This window comes from Laccaria bicolor, genomic scaffold (genome assembly GCF_000143565.1).
Source record: "Laccaria bicolor S238N-H82 LACBIscaffold_9 genomic scaffold, whole genome shotgun sequence".
Classification (NCBI taxonomy): Eukaryota; Fungi; Basidiomycota; class Agaricomycetes; order Agaricales; family Hydnangiaceae; genus Laccaria; species Laccaria bicolor.
This window is the reverse complement of record NW_001889880.1, coordinates 652,756-668,989: the sequence shown is the minus strand read 5'-3', so window position 1 is coordinate 668,989 and position 16,234 is coordinate 652,756. Positions and strand designations below refer to the sequence as shown.

Below are 16,234 nucleotides of genomic sequence, written 5' to 3'. Positions count from 1 at the left end.
ATACTACTCGCTTCAAGTGTGAATCAGGGTGGTAGTCAATAGGTAACTAGGATTGCAAGCGCAAAATCATGTCTCCAGAACACAATTTTTCAAATCTCTCTCTCAGAATTTTGGCACGCATATTGATTGTGCACAATTGACTTGATTTATGATTTTGCAGCGCTTCCACTTTGTAATGAGATACCACCTTTTATTCCCTCACGATAACATAGGTGGTTGGGTAACGATGAGGACACGTACTCCACCTGCCTTCCGCCTCTTCAGTGTGAAACATTTAATACTGACAAAGAAATATCATCATGCCTTGTTTGTATCCACTACAGCCATTACAAGGGAAGAGCAGGGATGAAAAAAACAAGCGAAACGTGCAGATGAATCTGCCTGGTACCAATGGTGCATTGCGAGTTAGTGACTGGGAAAGTTGGTTCTGGGTTATCATCGTCTCAAAGTAAATCCTACAGTTTGAGGCCTAAGAGCGTAGCGAAAGAAGGAATTTTCTGGATTTTATCCCGGCATGATTCAGTCACGTCTTCTACGAATGGGCAGATAGACTTTTCGTATCCCCTAGACTGGTCATAGTTTCCGTTGTGTTGGCAACACTTGAGAACAGATTTCAGATACTTAGTCTTGGGAGACCGAAGAGTATCTTGGAGAGTTTGCAAAGAGTCGATCTCCTCTAGGTGTGTAGCGAGTAGGTTGAGAGAAGCGGCACAGGTTGTGCATATGCCGCCGCGGGGGTTATGCGTGTAAGAAGAGTGGCAGCTAGAGCTAATTGAGGGATGGTTCCTGATATACAAGACCAATTCTTTGAAAAGCAAGGTCCAGGCCTCATGGTAACGAGCCTGGTCAGACATGAATTACGAACTTTTCTTCTTCAAGGAAAAAAACGTACCCATGGAACCATATATGACGGAGGTAACTTTTCCATAACTGGGATCAAAGGTGCCCGAGCGAAGTGAGGGAGGGTTGCACTAATCAGTCGGGGGTAATCGTGCTTGACTGCGTGCACAAGAATTTCCGGCGCATGTTGAGGTAGGAAATTTCTATAAACATGCAATAATGTCATCGATCACACCGTGACGTGAAGAGACATAACGACATACAGGAGTCGCTCGTTGCAGGTGGACGCAGCCGAAAAAACCTCATACTTTCCAGCTGCTTCGGCTACCGCAGCAACCGTCTCGAAGGGCTCTCCGTGTAGATCCGGGTGTGCTTTGGGATAGAGGAAGGCGAAAAGGATGCCAAGGACCTTTGCAGGCTCCGTGAGTTGTACCATTTCTCCATCGGTCTCGATTTCGGAACCAGGGAAAACGCCAGTCGTCACTCCTAAGACGACGCGATGTAGTTGGAATATAAAACCATCTACTGAACGAACTTCGATATCGGAATCATGGAGAGAAACTTCCTTGCAAATTAATATCAATGAGAAGTTCCAAAACAAGAACTTTAGGGAGAAGTGAAAACTCACACTTAGTGTTGACCCATGGCTGCTCCGCTGTGACATTTGTGTCAAATGGCTGAGAGGCAAGATTCGTCGTTGTATCCGAGAACATCAAAAGGTTTATAGTGGCCATGGGGTTATCAAGATATCGGACGAAGTGTTGACGCAAATGCTAGTAGTCCCTTCTATACTTATATGAATGAAGTCACTGATGATCTCGAGATAATCTTGATAGCGAGGAAGTTGGTTTTGTCGTAATGCCGGCGGCAGTAGAGGATCCCGGCGCTAGGTAGACTCGTAAACAGCCATCGAATGAGGGAGAGGTGAGCTTGGGGTAGAGAAGATCCAAGTGAACGGCCTGGTCATTATATATACGTCCAGAAGCACTTCAAAATTTCAAAATTTCGTCAAATTGAGCTTGGGGATGTCGTATCGTATCCTGGAGGGTCGCAAGCCTTGAGGCTTGAGCGCTTGAGCTTGAATGTCGTCTTTTAATCTCTGTGGTTGAAGTTCAGTGGTTTGACATCCCCGGGCCGGACGGGTGACGCCGGGCGGTCACCCGCGCGATGGATTGCTCGTTTTGGGAATCCACTGCCTAAAAATCTTCTCCTCCACCATCGCACACAATGGAGGCCTTTGAAACGTATCAAACGCCTCTTTCCAGGTATTCCACCGCCTCGTCTCCTCGTCCAACGATTTTCTGAAACAGATCTTGGCTTTGAAATAGCCGCTATGCAAGTAAAGAGATGTCGTATCTCTTCTCTCCTGCAGTGCGTAACTACCCCTTGATTACATCTGGAGAAACACTCATTTTTCGTGTGTGTGGTATAAAGAAAAGGTTTTATACATGGAGGAAGTTATGGCTCAACCTCGCTAGAGCCGAGAAACAGCTTGGTCTGCCTATATCGGATGAAGCTCTCAAGCAGATGGAGGATAACCTCGTGCGTTTGCTTTCTTTTCCTTCACACTCACACCCCCAACCGTGAATTTATGACGCACGGGTAGCACCTTACCCCGGAACAATTCGAGATCGCAGCCGTGGAAGAGAAGAAACGCCGCCACGACGTTATGGCGCACGTACACACCTTTGGTACGGTCGCCCCCGCTGCGGCTGGGATCATCCAGTACGTCAAACGCCTTCCTCTCCTCCTACATTTCCCTCTCTCTGAGTCCGCATCACATCCATACAGTCTTGGAGCAACCTCTTGCTATGTCACCGAGTACGTCATTACACACCCCTGTACCATACACCTTCATCAAACACACAAAACAAAACCAGCAACGCGGACCTCATCTTCCTCCGAGAAGGCCTAACCTTCCTCATCCGTTCCCTGAGCGCACTGATCTCGCGCCTTTCGGCATTTGCGGCGCAGTACCGCGACCTCCCGACGCTGGGGTTCACACACTTCCAACCGGCGCAGCTGACGACTGTGGGGAAACGCGCTACGCTTTGGATCCAGGTAAACATTTTCGTCCCCTTGTTTGACGTGGTGGTAACGTTTTTTTTTGGGAAAGGAATTGCTCTGGGATCTGAGGAACCTCAAGCGCGTGCGGGACGATCTTGGGTTCCGTGGCGTCAAGGGTACCACTGGGACGCAAGCTAGTTTTTTGGCGCTTTTCGATGGAGACCATGATAAGGTGTGTTGTTTTTTTCATTACCTGACACTCACAATTTTACCATTATTTCAAGGTCGAGGAGCTGGATAGCCTAGTAACCAAACTCTCTGGTTTCGAGTACGCCTACCCCGTCACCTCGCAGACGTACTCCCGCAAAATCGACGCAGACGTGTTGGCGCCCCTTGCTTCTCTCGGTGCGACGGCGCACAAGATCGCTACTGATATCAGGCTCCTGGCGAATCTGAAGGTATATATGTGGTTTCTGTCGGGCCTTCAATGTGCTTTGGTTGATGTGTGTGCCTAGGAAATCGAGGAACCATTCGAGAGCACCCAGATCGGCTCGTCGGCGATGGCGTACAAGCGTAACCCGATGCGCTCAGAGCGTGTCTGCAGTCTCTCTAGGCACCTAATGGTACTACATCAAAATGCGCTTATGACTTCTAGCGTGCAGTGGTTTGAACGAACTTTGGATGATAGGTCAGTCTTATTTACATCAAGAAGAAGGATGGAATTGTTTGAAACGAGTTGTTAGCGCGAACCGCCGCATTACCCTCCCAGAGGCGTTTTTAACGGCGGACATTGTCCTGTCGACACTGCAAAATATCTCAGAGGGTCTAGTGGTGTATCCTAAAGTTATCGCGCGCCGGATCGCGCAAGAATTGCCTTTTATGGCGACTGAGAATGTTATTATGGCTATCGTGAAAAAAGGAGGGGACAGGCAGGAGGCGCATGAAAAGATTCGGGTTTGTTTTTCGCGTCTTGCCTCCCTCCTCATTAATTCTGATTTCTTCCCCTACTAGGTCCTGTCACACGAAGCCGCACACCAAGTCAAGCAACTAGGGCTCGAGAACGATCTCATCGACCGGATTCGAAAGGACGCGTATTTTGATCCTATCATGGCAGAGTTGGATAGTTTGTTGGATCCTGCGAGCTTTATTGGAAGGGCACCGGAGCAGGTGGATGCGTTTTTGAAGGGGTGGGTTGTCCCTGCGCTGGCGGATAAGGAGTCGGCGGACGCGATTAGGGGGGGAGGAAAGGTTGAGTTGGCTGTTTGATTTCGTCGTAAGAATTGAAGGTGTGTAAGTACATTGGAAGGAATAAAGAAAATGTGTAAGTAGGGTATACCGCATGGCTAGAAAAGGAAGTTTTTCAGCCAATCGGAGAAATGGCTCATAATTCACACAGTCACGTTACGTTGCGCAGAAAAGCCTCACGTAAGAAAGTTGGTTCTGCTCCTCGACCCCCATCTTCCTTTCTTCCTCCCTTTACCATGTCCCTTCAACCCTTCTTCCTTGCTCCTCCTTCCTTCAAGTTTAGCTCAATGACGATGGCGGCTTTTCCCCGCTAACTTGGCCTCGATATGCCGGGCCAACCTGCGTGCGGGACATAGGCACTATCGCGAAAATGCCTCATCTTCGCTGTGTTCGAAGAGGCGCTGGGATGCTAGTGCGGAACTACTGGTTAAAGCATCTTTTATTGGTTTTTGTCATGTGGCTTCCATGCTGGTATGTCTCGTGTCCCTCCACGGTTCCTTGGGTTCGCCTGCGGCCCTTCAAGATATTTTTGAAACCAAAGGCAACTCCACACCGTGCTCGGCAGTCCTTCACTTGGTTTCGCACTACTGGTCACACCGTTTTTCATCGGACCGTCCACTCCTCACCCTTGTGCCTCAGCCTCCACGGGGGTATGTCACCGTTTCACATGGCCAAGCTCCCTCAAGTTGACATGGGTCACACCTCCTCGCTCCCCCAGCACACGCACGGACCTACCTGACTCGGGAACGCGGTCTGGAGCGTCGTTGCTGGCGATTTAAATCCGGGAAATCACTTGGCTCTATCAGTATTTGTCAGCGGCACTTTTGTCCATGTGATCGGACCGCTTCCAACAAACACGCTTCCTCTCTAATAACAACAAAGTTCTGTGGTCCCCAACATGAAGTTTCCAGGCGCCGTCAGCTTGTTGTTTTTCAGTGGGGTGCTTCTGGTGGCGGCGCATAGCAGCAGCGATGGGATGGATATGAGTATGGATGGGAGTATGTCTCTTGCGTCGGGGAATATGGTCCCATGGCTGCATTTCACACCTGGGGATGTGCTTTGGTTCCAGGGATGGGTGCTGAAGAGTCCTGGGGCGATGTTTGGGGCTTGCTTGGGCCTGTTTTTGTTGGCTATTGTTGAGAGGTGGATAGCGGCGATGAGGAGTTTGGCAGAGGCGTATTGGAGGAAGAGGTGCGTTTCCCCATTTCCACATGAGGGATAGGATTGAATGGGGCACGACTTTTTTAGAGCGCAAATTATCGCTAGGAGAGAGCTGGTTGCTGCTGCAGAGGATAGCGAAAAACCGCTAAAGTCTTCGACTCCTTCCCGCATCATTGGATCGCGAACTGCGCTGCCGTTCATTCCCGCGCACGATATCCCCCGCGGCCTCTTACACATGGGTCAAGCAGCGTTCGGTTTCGCATTCATGCTGGCTGTCATGTACGTTTACGTTAATGTTCTTCTTGATCGGTAGCAGCGGCTGACACGCGTTTAGGACATTTCAAGTAGGATTCATCCTGAGCATCATCCTTGGGCTTGGAGTTGGCGAGATGTTGTTTGGGAGATATATTATCATGGGTGCTTCACACTAACTAGGCTTGATGCAACGGGGTGATTTGACGATGACAATCTGTATTTTTTATCTTGATGGAATTTATGATCATGTGGTTTCTGGAATCTGCGCAGCAATTTGGCGAGCGTAAAAGAATTTTTTGACTTTCATTATCCCTCCTACACCTCTCGTTTGCTCTGACTGGGAGAGATGCCAGATACGGGCACACCTCCTGTCATCCCTGCCGATCTCCAACCATACAAGTAAGCAACGCTCCGTTTTCCACCCCTAAGTAACTCATCACCCTTCCCCAGCTCGTACGTTCAGGACCCGAAATGGCAGCGCAAGTTCTCCATCATCTGGCCTTCCGTTCTCGCCTTTTTCGTTCTTCTCTCCTTGCCCCGCGTTATTAGGGCCATCAAGAAACGTAGGGCGTTCACTGGTGTTTTTGGCGTTTGGGAAGATTTGGGTGGTGGTTCGTCGACCAGGGTGTATGAGTCGCTTGGCGATACGCCTGTCGCCGGTGGAAGGAAGAAGCGGTGGGATTCCGGGGTTGAGAAGTTTTTGAGTGTCGTTGGGAGTGTTGCGTATTGGAGTTTACCGGGGTTGGGGTTGAATGCTGCGCAGCGTTTGTGGTTTTCGTTGTTGTATATGCTGTTCTGACCGTTTTCTTTCAGTCGTACTTGTGATTGGGTACTTGGTGACTGTGATACTATGTATGGTCCTCCAAGCTCCCCTAGCGAGCAACTCGAATCGCCCAGGTCCGCTTTTATTTCCTTCTCCAAACCTTTCCTTACCCTATTTCAATCAGGTTTCATCGCATTAGCGCAATTCCCCGTAGTCTTCCTATTCGCAACCAAGAACTCCATCGTCTCCCTCCTCCTCGGCCCAGGGAACGGGTACGAGAAGCTCAACTTCATTCACCGCTGGTCGGGAAGGGCCATGTTCTTCGGTGCCCTCCTCCATGGGTCGCTGTGGATCCAGAATCATCTTACGTGGAATTTACCCATTTTGGGTCAGCAGAAGGAGACCTCGGGCGTTGCTTCCCTTGGGTTGTTGGGCGTTATTGTGTTGAGCAGCTTGAGGCCTGTTAGGAGGTGGTTTTATGAAGTTTTTTGGATTGTACAGTGGGTCTTTTTCCTTCCCTGTGTTGGCGTGTGGCTGATGAGCGTGGCTGCGTTGTAGTATTTTAGCGTTCGTTGCGTTTTTTGTGACGATTTGTTATCACACGATTTATGCCTCGCCGTGGATATTCCCGCCGTTGGCGTTTTACGGTGCGGATATACTTATGCGGATGTTCAGAGTTCGCATCAAGGATGCTTTGCTCGTCCCTATTGACAAGCAAATGACGCTAGTCAGCATCGTCTTTTTTCCCTTTCTTTCTATCCGGACTGAACTCGTCTTGGTCAATAGATCCATATCCCACATTGCACAAGTGGGTGGACGGCAGGCCAACACGTCCGCCTCCGTGTCTTTTTCTCTGGACGGATCTTTGAGTCTCACCCGCTAACGATCCTCTCTGCGCCTCCGGACGTGTCATGCATCGCTCCGGCTTCTATGCCGCAAGGGATCACCCTTGGTGCGAGGGTCAGCGGCGACTGGACGCGGGCGTTGAACGAGCATGCGTTCAAGGAGGCAGAGGAGATCAGAGATTTAATGATACCTGAGAAACAGGCCACGGACAAGGAGAAGAAAGTCGAACAAGATGATGATGGCGCGACAAAGTTCCCGGACGTACCTGTGCAGGTTATGTTGGACGGCCCGTATGGTGGGTGTAGTGTCGATCTTGGAGATTATGAGAGTGTGTTGCTGTTTGCTGGTGGTGCTGGTGCGACGTTCACTATTGGGTTATTGGACGATATCGTTGGGAGGTGTGTTAGGCAGAAACGATTCCGTGGGGAGAAGACGCGGAGGATCGAGTTTGCGTGGTGTGTTCGGTCATTCGGTATCTATCCATCTTCATTCCTAGTTGTCTTGAACGAGAAAAGCTAACTGTTCTTTTGCACAGGTTCAATTGAATGGTTCTCCGCCGCCCTAATGGACATCGCCACAGCTGCTGCGTCTCCCTCTTCAGGTCTAGATCTACACATCTCCGTGTACGTGACGTGCTTGTGTAACCCGGAAGCGATACCCCCCATCCCGAACTGCGACGTCACCATGGTCCGACCGTCGATATACCGCGTCTTGATGGATTTGATGACCCCTCCTCCTGCATGTTCATCTCCCTCTTCTCCGGTGGTGGACGAAGACGCGGATGTGGAGCTGGAGCTAGACCCTCCGTCGAATAAGCTTGCGTGGATTGGTGCGGGGGGCGGGCTGGCGGTGTGTGCTAGTGGGCCTGAGGGGCTCACGAGAGAGGCGGCGAATGCTGTTGCGCGTTTGAAGTTGACGAAGGTTGGGTGGGAGGTTGGATCTGTTGGGCTGCATACGGAGGTGTTTGCTTTGTGAGCCTTGTATAGAGGAGACAACTGTCTTCTTGGATGCAACACTTCCTCACCTCTCGAGGAGAGTTGGAGTCTCTTGGAGTAATGGCCGGTTCGAGTTTATTTGCCAAATTATTTACATGTACGTATTTTTGTAAAGTAGCGGCCTCATATATGTATCAAGAATGACACATCCTCCAGCTCAAAGTATTAAAGTATGGATGGACTTCACTGCATTCTCATTGGTTGCTTGGCCGCTGGCGGTGCTCGCGTATTTGAAATGCATGGGTTTACCAAACTCTCAAAATCAGGGCTTGCGCAATTCTGGACGGTTCCTTGGACACCAAGCTCGATAAACTCCACCGGGCTCCCACACAAGATTCCTTGGGTTGAGGATCAATGGGCCAAGATGTGGCATCTGTGCTGCGGAAGTCGATGAATATACCAAGAAAATGTACAAGAACTCCAGGCAACAAGTATAAGGACTGAGAGTTCTTGGTAGCAGGGAGTTCTAGTTGTAAGTGAATTTCATTATGGACATATCGCGACTTATGTATAGCCCATTGGCGTTTGCGGAAAGGCTGGGAGAGCTCAACCCCATGGGCATAGAGAAAGTTGAGGACCCTATAATGATCGGATTTTCACGGACGCGTCGCGTCACCAAATCTGTTCCTGTGTTTTTCTTTTTAACCGACAGCGAGTGGCCATGGCATCCACCAAGCTTCAGCAGCTGATCAATGAAAGGACCAACTGCAATGTGCACGGTTTTAAATGCTCAGCGCACCAGGCGAGCGTGCCACGCATGTGTTTTGGGGACCAATACGTAACGCAAGGGTCGCGTCTTCCAATGCTTCTAGGCCAAGCTGCCCTGTCGCTTAGCGATATTTATATCCTTCCAAGGGAACAAGTAACCAGTCTTTTGGCTTTGGCAAATAATTTCTCTTAGTTCGTACGTGTCCCACAACACTCACCAACCAACCACTCATTGGAGTTAAGTTACCCCTCAACCAGCCCAAGCAGCTAGAGTCTGCTGCGCTGTCTCTCTGAGTTCTTGTATCTCGGGCAACTCCGTCCATTCGTTCAACACCTTTACTCGCTTCAGGCGATTTTTACATACGCAACATTAATACTCGTTCAGCATGAGCCGTCCCTATGCACAGAACAACAATTCTACGTCGGCCACCAGCCTCTTGTCAATAAATAACGGTGAAACGGGGTCGGTTACGTCTCGGAGCGTAAGTCGTTGTCCTCGTTCTCACCGTTCAAGTTGACATACCATCGCTGTAGAGTTCATTCGCCGAAAAGGTATCCTCGAATCGTCCTAACCATTGCGTTCACTCCCTTATGTTGCCTCGCCCTCTTCGCAGTACTCGCTGTCTCCTTCACCCCGGGCGTGGGGGACGCCGTTGGCATTGGATAATCCGGAGCCAGACGACTACCTGCATAACCCAGATCCTCGACGGGATCGGAAGAATGACAAGGGAGGGACCATCGTGACGGCTCGTGGTATCGCCAACCTTGGGTGTCTTTTTGTTCTTGCAGCAGGCTGCTTGATGCTTTTGTATGTGTCCTTCCTTCTCTGTTACCCATCAAGTGTGATTAACAACTCGTTCCAGCGCTGGTAAAGATCTTTCTCCTTCTATCTTCCTTGTCGTACTAAGTGCTCTCTTCCTCCCCTCCAGGTTTCCCTATTGTATCCCATTTTTTAACCAAGAAGCCGAGTACTCAAGGTGGTTTCAATCTCGGAGGGACGAACGCGACGGGCCAAGTGCCCAACTTTACTGGAAATTACGGTCTCATAGACAAAGATACACCGCAGAATGCCTACACGAAGCCATCAAACATGAAGGGCGAACAAGACTACGTCCTGGTTTTCTCGGATGAATTCAACGTGGATGGACGGTCGTTTTATCCTGGCGATGACCCATTCTGGGAGGCTGTGGATCTGCATTATTGGGGAACGGTAATTTTTGTCTGATGTTTATTTGCTTTGCAGTTTTTTTGAACAATTTTTGTGTAGAATGACTTGGAGTGGTACGACCCTGCTGGAGGTACGGAGAACGTAGCCTTACTCACTTTTTGATAACTAACGTCAATGTTAAATTTGCAGCATCTACCCGGGGTGGCGCCTTGCGGCTAACTCTGGAAAAAGCGCTGCCTCAGAATAATCACAACTTGAGCTATCGTTCGGGCATGGTAGGCTCTCTGCCTTCGTTGTCTTCAATTGCAATTGACGCGATCTCCGTCCATTAGATACAATCATGGTGAGGTAGCTCCTTCAAAGGACTTTACTATTGACTTAACGAAATGCAGGAATAAGTTCTGCTTTACTGGTGGTATTTTGGAAGGCAAGCATTTCTCTCTCTTTTTTCATAAGCAGGCGATTTATCGATGTCGATTGTAGCATCTGTTACATTACCTGGATCGACTGCAGTCAGGTAAGGAACCTCATGCTTATTGGCGACCTCAAACCCTGATCATTTTGAAATCTATAGTGGTCTATGGCCAGCTATGTGAGTATTATTGTTTTCATTGATATGCCATCGTAACTGATTGGTGATCCAGCTGGGCAATGGGAAACCTTGGTGCGCACTATCTAAGTTTTTAAGTATCTTGATATCCATACATCGTTAGGCCGTGCTGGCTTCGGCGGAAGCTTGGATGGCATGGTTCGTCCTTTTCTTCTTGCAGCACACATTAATCCTAATCATGGTACAGTGGCCTTACAGTTATGATTCATGTGATGTTGGTACATTGCCGAATCAGACTTACCCTGGCACAGCAACGCCGCTGGCAGCTGTGCAGAACGGTGATCCTTCCAATGGCGGCGTCCTGGTGAGTGTCTAGTCGTATTCGTTTGCAGCCGATATTCATACTCACGTGTAATGCAGTCATTCCTTCCAGGTCAACGTCTGTGTATGCCCGTTCTTCGCTAATGGTTTAGTTCATTCTCTAATATCTCGCACTGTTAGCCGCATGCACTTGCCCAGGAGAATCTCATCCAGGACCAGTGAGGGCCAATGGGAGCTACGTTGGTCGGGCAGCACCCGAGATTGATGTCTTTGAGGCCACTATTGATGGTGCAGTCGGAAAGGTTTCGCTTTCGTCGCAGTGGGCACCGTACAATGTGAGACATACTGATTTCTTGCCTTATTCTTCGTTACGAATGTGTTCGACAGGCTAACTACAACTGGCTGAATACAACTGACAATCTCATTTTATATGACCCGGTCAAGACAGTCTTGAACTCATACAAAGGCGGTAAGGCAATATTTTTTGTCAGTTGAACGATTTTCCTACTCACAGTCACCTTTTTCTTTAGGTGTCTACCAGCAAACCACCAGTGGCCTTTCGGTAGCAAATCAGGACTGTTATGAGCTAGAAAAAGGCTGCTTTTCCACTTTCGGGTTCCAGTATAAGCCTGGGTTCGATAACGCATACATTACCTGGATCAACGATGATAAGCCAGCATGGACGATCATGGTCGCTGGTATGGGAGCCGATCCGCAAACGGAGATTAGTGCCCGACCTGTGCCGATGGAACCAATGGTTTGTCTCCAGTCTTCGATCGCACAAGGGTTGGATTAACCTGATTGATTGGCGACTTGGTTGCAGTACATCATTGCCAACCTTGGTTTCTCCCTCAACTTTGGATCGATCAATTTCGATCAATTGGTTTTGCCAGCCGTCATGAGCATCGACTACATCAGAGTGTACCAGCCCAAGAATGCTGTCAACATTGGCTGTGACCCTGCGGCTTTTCCAACGGCGCAGTACATCCAGACGTTCGTATTCTCTTCTGCTCGCTGGGTGTCTGTGTGGGTTAACATGTTTTAGGTATTCAAATGTCTACACGAACCCAAACATAACAACCTGGAAGGAAGCCCAACAGCCATGGCCCAAGAACCGCCTCCAAACTGGCAGCTGCTAATAATAACGACTCCATGCCATTCATCGCGGCTCTTTCCACTGCCATTACTTATCCCCTCTTAATCATTAACGACATCCTTCACTATTGACTGGTACTTTCCACCATTCGTCGCATTGCTTTCGATTCACCCTCCTTCACATACATATATCTTGCATTTTTCGGAGCATTAGAGTTCATTCGCATATTATCAATCACAGCCTAGATACCCGCATTATTGACACCAGTACTTTCGTGTTTTACTTTTCCTACTTGTAAAAGCCGAACAAAAGCAGCCAAAAAGCGTGAAAAAGTGGAAAGGCTACAAACAAATTCAAGAAGCCAGGCCTCAAAAGCGAATGTATCAAAAGTCGGCTTCAAAGTGAGCAAAAACTATTATGTTGCTGATACTTGGAGTAGGGAACATCAGAATTGAGGTTGGCATCCCGAAGAAATATTGCTTCAAAGGGACTACATATCCTAAATTAGATTCCACTGTGAATCCGGCGAGGTCTCGTGAAGCTATACCCTATGAACTTAACAGGCATTGAACATTCAAGGAACGGTACCTCTTGTGGCTCTCCGTCACTCTATCGATAATTGAGATAGCGGAACATGCTCTATAAGCCATCCTCGAGCCTTTTGCTACTTGTGCGATATTCGGGCTGGCTGGGCGGGGTTTTCTTTTAGTAAAGGAGGTGGCAACAAAGATTTGAAATTCTATTGCCTCCTGCAGGCAAAGCTTTCCCAAGTGAGGCGGAAAAGACAATACTTGAAGTCTGATTCCGCCCAATCGGAAGACGTGTCGATTGCGCGTTTGAAGTTTGTAGCTTTGCAATGCATAGAAGGACGAGCCCGGGCGGGCAGGGTTTTTTTGGTAAAGGAGGTGGCGACGAAGAGTTGGAATTCTATTGCCTCCTACAGGCAAAGCTTTCCCAAGTGAGGCGGAAAAGATGATACTTGAAGTCTGCTTCCGCCTAATCTGAAGACGTGTCGATTGCGTGTTTGAACCTTGTAGCTAAGCGATGCATAGAAGGACGAGCCCCAGGGTATTCATGGAGGTAATGATAAAGTTTCCACGAGACCATCGCGACCAACAACGGTTCATGATCATGATCAGCGGAGATAGGCAGCAATACAGAAGAAGCGTCATTGTGGGTTTCAGGTCATAACATTGGCATGGATCTCGTGTAGTGGCCTGTAGTGGCCGTTGCATCCGGAAGTAAACACCTGTTGTGTGAGCGCTAGATACCTGTTGTGAGCGCTAGATACCTGTTGTGTAAGCGTTGTCCGTCTTCATCGTAATTTTCGCTGACAGTTTCTTTTTGCTCCACCCACCGCGTGTCCGAGAATGTAGGAAGCAAGCACTTGTAAGTAGCGGGCTCCGGGATCGATGGGTTCTATCCGGTTCGCACCTTGAATGGCGCTTCTGGTAGTGGCGCAAAGCACGCTGGTGACATCAGGTGTCGAGAAGCGCTGCTCGACGTATCATAAGTAATGATGCACAGCAGTGTCCTGAGTCAGGCTGACTGAGCTATGAAGTGGAGTTCCGACCTGGAGTGATCGTACGGTGATGGGACCATTTTAGGTAATGAAAGAATCGAAGTAGGCGTAATGAAAGGGGAGCACCATGGGGAAGTCCGAGAAGAGAGCGTGTTTTTTCGTTTCAAGGTAAATACTAAAGAATCAGTTTTTCCCTGTAATTAAATCAAATACTCAGGACTGGTGATCAGGGAGACCCTATATTTGTAGTGTGCGGGCTGGTCGGCTGACCATATATTTGGCCTAAACAAACAGGAAAATGAGTGAAAGCGAGGCGGTGAGAGGACAAAAGCTAGCCTTTTAGTGGAGAGTGTGGTGGATGGGGGGATGGAGGACTCGTTCAAAACTGGACCCTGATCACAGTTCTGGGAAAAAGCGACCCTGGCACAACAGATTGTTCAGAAGTTGATTGACCGGTTTCCATGATGAAAGGATCGCCTTTCCTGAATATTTGCAACCTTGACCGCGCTGGGGGCCCACTTTTCAAAACCACGCTCTTCTGCTCCTCCCGTCATGGGTCGCTCTTTCGAAGAAGACCCATTGACTTTGGCTATCGCTCCACCGCCAGACGAAACTGCGGAGGAACGCCAAATAAGAGAGGCGGCGGAAGCAGAGGCCAAGAGGATTAGTGATGAGATCGACGAGCAGCTGCGGAAGGAGAGAGAGGCGGAGAGGAAGAAGAAGAGGCCGGTCAAACTTTTGCTCCTCGGTGAGTCCCCTCTAGAGAGCTTGAGCGCGACGTTGACTAATCCCCCTGTTCAAGGCCAAAGTGAGAGCGGAAAGACCGCTACCCTCAAAAGTTGGTTCTCAACGTGCCCTACTTTTTGGATGGCCATTAACTCTCATCCTTAGACTTCCAATTGACATACGCACGACGAGAATGGTCCGAGGAACGCGCTGCGTGGCGCGCAGTCATCTTCCTCAATCTCGTGCGCAATGTCAACGTCATCCTGGACCACCTCAACGCTGAAATGTCGGACCTCCCATACAACCCCGACGACTCCCAGGATGACTTACACAGGCCCCGACCACCTCGGGCACTCCCACGTCTCAAGTTCACTGAGCAACACCGTTTGCTCGTCAAGAAACTCGGTCCTCTGACCAGCGTCCAAAAAGACCTTGAACAAAGGCTGGGTACAGCCACGGCAGAGATAAATAGCACTACTGTCACCATTGCTGCTCCTTTTGACGTGACCCCTACCAACCGACGCGCGTTGCAGGAGTTTTCGATTAATTCTTCGAACGGATGGAAGTCTGCGTTGGGTAAATTTCGCATGCGTTCCCAACGGCCCGAGAACGAGCCTGGCCTGACGCGGAAGATACAAGAAACGGAGGAAGACATCGTTGAGATCATTGCTAGCTGTCGCGACGAGATCAAGTCTCTATGGGACGATTCTATCGTCAGAGAGATGCTAAATAGGAGGAAAGTGAGAGTCGAGGATTCGCCAGGGTTGTGAGTTGGTCTTTCATTTGTTTCAACCTGGTTTAACTCTATTGGCGGCAGTTTCATCAACGATGCGGAACGCATTGCAAACAGGGACTACCAACCTACTGATGATGACGTTATCCGGGCCCGTCTTCGAACAATTGGTGTGCAAGAGTATCGTTTTGTTTTTGACCATGGTCAGAACAGCTTTCCGACAACCTGGTGTCCTTTCTAATTCCTCCCCCAGGCAGAACAATGGGTCAGGAGTGGAGACTTTACGATGTTGGTGGTACACGAAGTAGCGTGAGTTTTCTCTACGCCTAACCGTCCCTTCAATGACCTCTTTTTAGAGAGCAGCGTGGTATCCGTACTTTGACGATGGTCAGTACCACCAGCCAATGTTTCTTAAAAGAATTGCGCTCATTCCAATGATTCACCAGTTGACGCAATCATATTCCTTGCGTGCGTATCTCGTCTACTCTCTCTTGCCCCTTTGACGTTTACTTCGTAACTCCCTTGACATACAGACCAAGTAAGTCCACTATTTCTTCAGCAATATGAATATCTAAAACTGGTCATGCAGTCTCTCCTTTCGATGAAAAGCTAGCCGAAGATCGGCGGGTCAACCGACTAGAAGACACCTATCTACTATGGCGCTCAGTTTGTGCATGCAAGCTCCTGGCGCGGACACAGATTATTTTATGTAATTTCCCCTTTTCTTCTTCTTTTCATACCTCAACCAACGCTTGCCTTTTTGACCAGTCTTGAACAAGTGCGACCTCCTACAGGCAAAACTACAACGAGGAGTCCGAATACGAGATTCAGTTCCCAGTTTCGGCGACCGCAAAAACGATCTTCCAACGGCTACCCGATGTGCGTGTCTTCCTTCATTTCTTGTCACATTATCTGACTCATCTCTTTTCCGTCCAGACTTCCAAACACACTTTAAGGAAATAGCGAGACAATACTCTACTGTGCCACGCCCCTTCTATGTTCATCTGACCTCTGTCATTGTACGTAGCCTTCTGCTTTCCATGCGTTTTGCTCAGGATGCACGCTCATTCGTTCCTTGTCCCTTCTTTTCACAGGATTCACAGTCCACCGCTGTCACATTGGGAGCAGGTAAGAGTCATCTTTGCCATACATGCAAAACATCATTTTAATCAATTCTTTGTTGCCCACCAACAGTCGAAGAATCGATTCTCAGGGAACATTTACGCCGTGCCGATCTTATGTGATTTTTCACTGCCTACCTGACTTCCTCGCTTCTCGAACACAACATATCGTCGCAT

The 16,234-nt window shown here is 49.0% G+C and overlaps 6 protein-coding genes across 6 annotated transcripts; 5 read left to right on the top strand and 1 right to left on the bottom strand.

Moving 5' to 3' along the window:
- Positions 1 to 130: 130 nt before the first annotated feature.
- On the bottom strand, positions 131 to 1,587 carry LACBIDRAFT_293853 (uncharacterized protein). Its single transcript, XM_001879671.1, has 5 exons — positions 1,469 to 1,587; positions 1,104 to 1,401; positions 893 to 1,043; positions 304 to 842; positions 131 to 245 (listed from the first exon to the last, which is right to left on the bottom strand). Exons 1-4 carry the CDS (start codon positions 1,572 to 1,574, stop codon positions 456 to 458), a joined length of 942 nt encoding a protein of 313 aa, XP_001879706.1. The 5' UTR covers positions 1,575 to 1,587; the 3' UTR covers positions 131 to 245; positions 304 to 455.
- A 472-nt stretch (positions 1,588 to 2,059) lies between these two features.
- On the top strand, positions 2,060 to 4,177 carry LACBIDRAFT_291078 (uncharacterized protein). Its single transcript, XM_001879928.1, has 11 exons — positions 2,060 to 2,105; positions 2,169 to 2,211; positions 2,275 to 2,382; positions 2,447 to 2,565; positions 2,632 to 2,661; positions 2,721 to 2,901; positions 2,957 to 3,079; positions 3,132 to 3,305; positions 3,363 to 3,535; positions 3,591 to 3,801; positions 3,859 to 4,177. Exons 1-11 carry the CDS (start codon positions 2,068 to 2,070, stop codon positions 4,111 to 4,113), a joined length of 1,455 nt encoding a protein of 484 aa, XP_001879963.1. The 5' UTR covers positions 2,060 to 2,067; the 3' UTR covers positions 4,114 to 4,177.
- An 813-nt stretch (positions 4,178 to 4,990) lies between these two features.
- CTR-A (copper transporter) lies at positions 4,991 to 5,684 on the top strand (the record flags this gene model as incomplete). Its single annotated transcript, XM_001879927.1, has 3 exons — positions 4,991 to 5,287; positions 5,366 to 5,532; positions 5,588 to 5,684. 3 exons carry the CDS (start codon positions 4,991 to 4,993, stop codon positions 5,682 to 5,684), a joined length of 561 nt encoding a protein of 186 aa, XP_001879962.1.
- A 152-nt stretch (positions 5,685 to 5,836) lies between these two features.
- LACBIDRAFT_184285 (uncharacterized protein) lies at positions 5,837 to 8,092 on the top strand (the record flags this gene model as incomplete). Its single annotated transcript, XM_001879926.1, has 7 exons — positions 5,837 to 5,907; positions 5,959 to 6,271; positions 6,321 to 6,405; positions 6,456 to 6,771; positions 6,830 to 6,998; positions 7,058 to 7,589; positions 7,653 to 8,092. The coding sequence occupies exons 1-7, from the start codon at positions 5,855 to 5,857 to the stop codon at positions 8,090 to 8,092; spliced, it is 1,908 nt and encodes a 635-aa protein (XP_001879961.1). The 5' UTR covers positions 5,837 to 5,854.
- A 2,599-nt stretch (positions 8,093 to 10,691) lies between these two features.
- LACBIDRAFT_234053 (glycoside hydrolase family 16 protein) lies at positions 10,692 to 11,998 on the top strand (the record flags this gene model as incomplete). The annotated part of the gene is made up of 8 exons (XM_001879925.1): positions 10,692 to 10,736; positions 10,786 to 10,902; positions 10,959 to 10,983; positions 11,040 to 11,194; positions 11,247 to 11,328; positions 11,390 to 11,616; positions 11,683 to 11,852; positions 11,905 to 11,998. Coding segments are annotated over 8 exons (915 nt in total), but the record flags the coding sequence as incomplete, so codon positions are not given.
- A 2,031-nt stretch (positions 11,999 to 14,029) lies between these two features.
- On the top strand, positions 14,030 to 16,180 carry LACBIDRAFT_318851 (uncharacterized protein; the record flags this gene model as incomplete). The annotated part of the gene is made up of 13 exons (XM_001879924.1): positions 14,030 to 14,225; positions 14,280 to 14,315; positions 14,369 to 14,969; positions 15,021 to 15,139; positions 15,190 to 15,245; positions 15,293 to 15,323; positions 15,383 to 15,404; positions 15,470 to 15,474; positions 15,526 to 15,645; positions 15,705 to 15,815; positions 15,873 to 15,955; positions 16,031 to 16,064; positions 16,131 to 16,180. The coding sequence occupies 13 exons, from the start codon at positions 14,030 to 14,032 to the stop codon at positions 16,178 to 16,180; spliced, it is 1,464 nt and encodes a 487-aa protein (XP_001879959.1).
- Between the last annotated feature and the right edge of the window lie 54 nt (positions 16,181 to 16,234).

Coding starts and splice junctions, on each gene's coding strand:
- LACBIDRAFT_291078 (XM_001879928.1), top strand. CDS start 2,068: ATGGAGGCCTTTGAAACGTATCAAACGCCTCTTTCCAG. Junction 2,106..2,168: donor TATCAAACGCCTCTTTCCAG/GTATTCCACCGC, acceptor GCTTTGAAATAG/CCGCTATGCAAGTAAAGAGA. Junction 2,662..2,720: donor ACCTCTTGCTATGTCACCGA/GTACGTCATTAC, acceptor AAACAAAACCAG/CAACGCGGACCTCATCTTCC.
- LACBIDRAFT_293853 (XM_001879671.1), bottom strand. CDS start 1,574: ATGGCCACTATAAACCTTTTGATGTTCTCGGATACAACGACGAATCTT. Junction 1,402..1,468: donor GCCATGGGTCAACACTAAGT/GTGAGTTTTCAC, acceptor TTTGCAAGGAAG/TTTCTCTCCATGATTCCGAT. Junction 1,044..1,103: donor ACCTGCAACGAGCGACTCCT/GTATGTCGTTAT, acceptor GCATGTTTATAG/AAATTTCCTACCTCAACATG.